General features: G+C 34.7%; 1 protein-coding gene across 1 annotated transcript; it reads left to right on the forward strand.

Annotated features, from left to right (window-relative positions):
• The first annotated feature begins 2,037 nt into the window (after nt 1-2,037).
• Nucleotides 2,038-5,334, forward strand: LOC145120950 (putative beta-1,4-xylosyltransferase IRX9H). The gene is made up of 4 exons (XM_079056738.1): nt 2,038-3,520; nt 3,662-3,899; nt 4,126-4,328; nt 5,059-5,334. The coding sequence occupies exons 1-3, from the start codon at nt 2,703-2,705 to the stop codon at nt 4,300-4,302; spliced, it is 1,233 nt and encodes a 410-aa protein (XP_078912864.1). The 5' UTR covers nt 2,038-2,702; the 3' UTR covers nt 4,303-4,328; nt 5,059-5,334.
• The last annotated feature ends 226 nt before the right edge of the window (nt 5,335-5,560 follow it).

Genomic DNA, 5,560 nt, shown 5'->3' on the forward strand with positions numbered 1-5,560 from the left:
TATGCACTTGAAGATAGCGTTAATTCGTAGTTGGATTTTCTTTTTTGGAACCATTATGTATAAGTTGTAAGCTTTATGTTCCTCAACTAAGTTTCCCTTTTGTAACGCTTATTAATGTTTTTAATATGTAATGCTTGATTGTTTATAAGTATTACCATGGTACTTATAAATTATGTTTTTTTCTATCTTTGTAATATGTAACAAATATTAGGGCAATAATAATATTTTTCATTACACACTGCAAATCAATTATAAACATAATTAACTGCAATTACATTGGCAATAAAACTGCAATCAAAGGGTCTGGTATATCTCATTCTGATGGAGCGGGAAGAGGGTGCATGGTTTGTATCTGGTAGGCAGTCTGAAACATATCAACCCGATAATATATCTGAACCATATCAGGTAATTCATGGATGTTCGAATGACGTGATGCCACAATAGCATGGTCGCAAGCTATACCCAAACTGCGTCATTTCCCACATGAACATGTATGGCGGTTCAGATGAACAACACAAGTTTTTTTTTAAATCAAAAACCAGATAAATGTCGGATGGAAGCAGAGACGGGATCTCTGGCGGGATCTTTGTTGCTTGCCACCGAACCGACTTTTGCATCCTTTTATGAAGCACCATTTCATCATACGAGGTGAGTATGGTAGTCAAACTTGCTGAAAAGTAAATATGATCAAATAAGGTTTTTGTACAAGTATTTAAATAAATTTAATATTTCACCAAGTATTTTACCTACCATTAATCCATGTTCATCGAAATTCCATTGAATGTAGTCACGAATTGCCTTAGTAAGCATTATTATTAGTACATTATGTTGATTTACCGATAACACAAAAAAAAAATCCCGGAACATCAATGTTGACTACATTCCAACGGATGTTAGGGGAATAAGCCTTGCCCATTTCGCATGACCGATGTTGGCAAGCGTTTCATGAGCATCAGGGGTCAGCCGACGAAAGTTTTCTTCAAAATCAGACATAGTATATGAGCTGGATGTCATCCAAAACAAAGGTTGTAATGTTCTGCCGGAGACGCCTCTTGTGCGCATATACTTGAACACACTTTTTGAAGTATACCCATGATAAGAATCAGAGAATACATGCTCTATGCAAGAACTAACAACATCATCTATATTTGTTATGAACGATACTTCCCTACCCTGTCTCAAAGCTTCTCTTAACCTCATAAAGAACCATGTACAATAGTAGAGATTTATTTTCCATGGTCAGAGCAAATGCTATAGGGAGGGTCGGGTTGTTCCCGTCGATAGCAACCACTACAAACATTGTTTTTAGGTGGTCCCCGCTAAGATGGACACTACCTATGAAGATCACAGGCAAGAAGCAGCATATGAATGCATGGACCTGTAATTTTTTTGGGAACAAAAACAAATTAATTTAGATGTAGAAACATTATCAATTTTAAAGAAACAATAGAAAAGTACAAAAAACAAATATACCACTCATCCAATAGCCACAAAACAAGCTTCGAAACGATTCATCAAATCAGTTCTGATGTGAGTGTAAGTATGCATGTTAGTTCGCCTGACGTTGCGAAGGTAAACAGACAGGTTGTTAAACCTTTCTTCGCGCTGACTCTCTGAAAAACTCATTTTGGAGCAGTTTTATAAGAGATAATTACAAATTACTTGGTTGAACGTAAGGTTCTGAGCGCAAGTGCGCACGCGCGCGCACACACACACACACATACACACACACACATATATATATATATATATATATATATATATATATATATATATATATATATATATATAGAAAGAGAGAGAGAGAGTAAAAAAAGACTGAGATTATAATTTAGAGTAGGAACTCTAAAATAAGTACTCTAGAACGAAGTCCAGAGCTCCGGAATGCTATGTTCCTGTTCCGGAGTAAGTGGTCCTTTTACCAAAAAAAATATTAATTATTTTTATTAAAATTGCTAAGGATACAGATTACTCAATTTCCCACAATAAAGTATATATAAAGAATGAAGTGAGAAATGAAAAAAAGATGCTCAAAGTAAACGTGATTACCTAGTCACTATCCATGAAAATTATTTGTGAGATGGTGCAAGGGTCCGTGAACGTTGAAAATTGAAACCTTCGATCTACGCTGCTAACCTTTTTGACCCTTTTGTCCCCCCCTGGAATCTCTCTTTGATTAGATGCACATATGCTCATCACTCTCTGAGTGACTTCTTTCCATCGCCCACTCCGGCTTTACTCCATTATTGATTCACTACATGAAAGATTCTCCATCAAACCTGCAATCAGAGAATACATTTTTGCTAATATGTTAGGCCCACCTCCCTTCTCTCTGTAAAGTTCATTTATGGAACCGTAATTTCTATGTTGTTTCTCGAATCGGCTTCTCGAATTTCTCCAACTTCAGCATAGATCCATATTTGCTTTCAGATTTGAGTGTAACCACACATTTCCCTCATTTGATTGAAATTAACGATAAGGGTACTTCGATTTCTCCTCGAATCTAAGACGGAAAAAGGAATTGGTGTTTTTTGTGGTGAAGAGTCGCTTATCTGAGGTGTGTATCCATTTAAAATGTGTATATGAGCTAGTATAATTTTGGGAAAACATTAGGCTGTAGCTTTGAATCCTTTGATGCTAGTTGTAGTAATAGTAAATGTAGTTTCAACGATTTCTGGATCATTTTTATTGATTTCAGAGGCATGACTACAATTAGAAGAACATTGTCTCCGGTGCCTAGACCGGGGACTTTGCTAGGTGGAGAAGCATGTTCTGTTTCTTCTCCATTGTCCAAGTGTTCGTCCTGTGATCAGGATTCGGTCCCCAGTTCATCTTTCACATCAACAGAATATGCTTTTTTATATCATTTTCAATCTTTTGTGCTAAATCTATTCCCGAAAAGAACTTGTAGGGCATTAGAAAAGCAAAAACCAAAAGGGAATGTTTGGAGAAGGTCGCTTTTCCATTTCTTTATATGTTTCCTCGTTGGAGTTTTCGTGGGGTTTACCCCAATTGTTTCCATAAAAACATCCACCATTCTCACTTCAAGAAACCAAGATTTTTCCTTCGAGGAAATTGAAAAAGTTCAATCACACGATGTCAATCATGTGGAAGCTTCAGTGGCTAATAATATCACCAATGATATTGTTGTCCTTCAAAAGATTGAGGGTCTTGAAAGGGATTTGGGTAAACTTTTGATAATCGTGACCCCAACATATCCTAGGATGTTTCAGGCATATTACCTTAATCGATTGGCACATACATTAAGGTTGGTGGAGCCGCCATTGTTGTGGGTGGTTGTGGAAATGAGCAGCCAATCAGGGGAAACTTCTGAGTTATTGAGGAGAAGTGGTGTTATGTATAGGCATCTTGTATGCAAAAAGAACACAACAGAGATTAAAGATTTGAGAAATGTGGGTTTATTACATATTGAAACACATAGGCTTGATGGAATCGTGTACTTTGCAGATGATACTAATATCTACTCAAGTGAACTTTTCCACCATATGAGACAAATCAGGTACATGGCTTTGTTTCACTCCTCAAATGCTGTATTTGACCCGAATAATTTTGGTATAGTGTGACGTTTAACCGTATATTTTACCAAAATAGCATTACATTCATGCAAATTTATGTTAATTTTAAGCTTTTCAATTTGAAGGCGATTTGGTACTTGGGTTGTGGCTGAACTAAAGACAAGCACAAGGGTAGCGACATTTGTGGGGCCCATTTGTAATGGGACACAAGTTATTGGATGGCATACAAGTAATGTTATGAGAAGATTCCATAGATTTCATGCGGATTTATCAGGATTTGCTTTTAATAGCACTATACTTTGGGACCCAAAGAGATGGCAACGTCTTACTCTTGAACCCATTAGGTTTCTTGATACTTTCCAAGTTAGTTTCTTTTTCTTATATTTGTTTTCTTTTCGGTTAAATGCAATGTACTTTTATTGATTTGTTTATTATAGTTTCGTTCCTTCATATTGGAACATTGTACTTTAAGATATCTAACCAATTATAGCAATGCATCCAAATAAAAAGCGATTATGATCTTGATTTTGACTCTAAATAACCATAATAACACTTAAGACTGATTATTGTGACACATTATGATTCACAGGTGAGCACTTTGATTGAACAAATTGTGGAGGATGAGACACAAATGGAAGGAATAGCACAGGATTGCTCAAAGGTATTTGTTTGGCATCTTCCTATGGAATCATCATCATCATCATCATCTTCACATCCTCAAAAATGGTTATTTAACACTAATCTTGATGCTGTTCTTCCACTTTGATGCCACAATCCAGCTTCTTCTGTAAGGTATAAGATTAATCTGTTTGTATCTTATAATTTATAGCATCCTACTTTCATTTCTTTCTATTATAACATTGTACTTTGAAAATATATAAAGAAACTTTCAGTCCTACGTATAGTATAATGCTATAATTTGGGAGATTTTTCAAAGTAAAATGTCTTGACAAGAAAAAAAAAATAAAGTACAAAACATGTAATAGAAAGAATTGAAAGTACACAAATAAATGAAAGTAGTTGCTATTTCTTGCATTTAGTCGTAGTAAAGGTAAGATGCTACAATAAACAAATAAATAAAATTTGTTGCTATATCGTGCATATAGCCCTAAAAAGGGCTAAATGGAAGAAAGAATCACCAATATGCTTTCATATATTTGTGTATTATCGCATCTTTTCTATTCAACATTGAAGTTTCACTTCTTTTCTTATTAAAACATTGTACTTTAAAAACTCTACAGCATTATACTTTGATTTTTTTTCTTACTGTGACAAATCTATCCAACTATACGGTGAAATTTGCTTTGTATTTGGATAACATTACTATAATTGGGTAGATTTTTCAAAGTACATAGTTGTAATAAGAAGAAATGAAAGTAGGATACTATAATAGACAAATTGATGGGAGTACATTTCTATTTATTGCATATAACTCTAATAAAAAATTGTTTTGCCATTACATATCATTCTTTTTTTTGTTGGCATGAAAATTTATATTCATTCGAGTCTACTTGTATTGCAGGGAAGATTGCTTGTGAACTCTTGTTTACTATAATCACAAACATCATTAGGGTTTGTATCTTGGAAGCAATATTTGCATATGTAGTTGTATGATTTCATTTTGTGTTTTTTTGTTTTTTTGGTTTGTAAGATGAGACGACAATTGTTGTATAGTTGCTAACTACCACTCGATTCCTCTTTGGCTGCATTTTTCACAAAGAAGCGAAAAGTTGCTAGGAATTTGGGTAGAATGAGTTGTGTTTGGAATGATAGCATATGCATATGCACTTCCTCGAAACATTTGTTGTTTGTTACATTACATAGGACATGACAAACAACTTATTCAATGTTTGTGTTTGTCATGCATTGGACTGAGATTTAGACTGATGTCACGAGATACAAATTGCAGATCTTTGTTCCACCAAAAAAGGTGGGACAAAGGACCCGCATGCTCTCAATTTTTCTTGTCTTGTCTGTGGAAAAAACATGAATGATCTTCTTATCATTATCATTGATAGTGGACC

This window comes from Lactuca virosa, chromosome 6 (genome assembly GCF_052849685.1).
Source record: "Lactuca virosa cultivar CGN04683 chromosome 6, Lactuca_virosa_CGN04683_v6, whole genome shotgun sequence".
NCBI classification, from domain to species: Eukaryota; Viridiplantae; Streptophyta; class Magnoliopsida; order Asterales; family Asteraceae; genus Lactuca; species Lactuca virosa.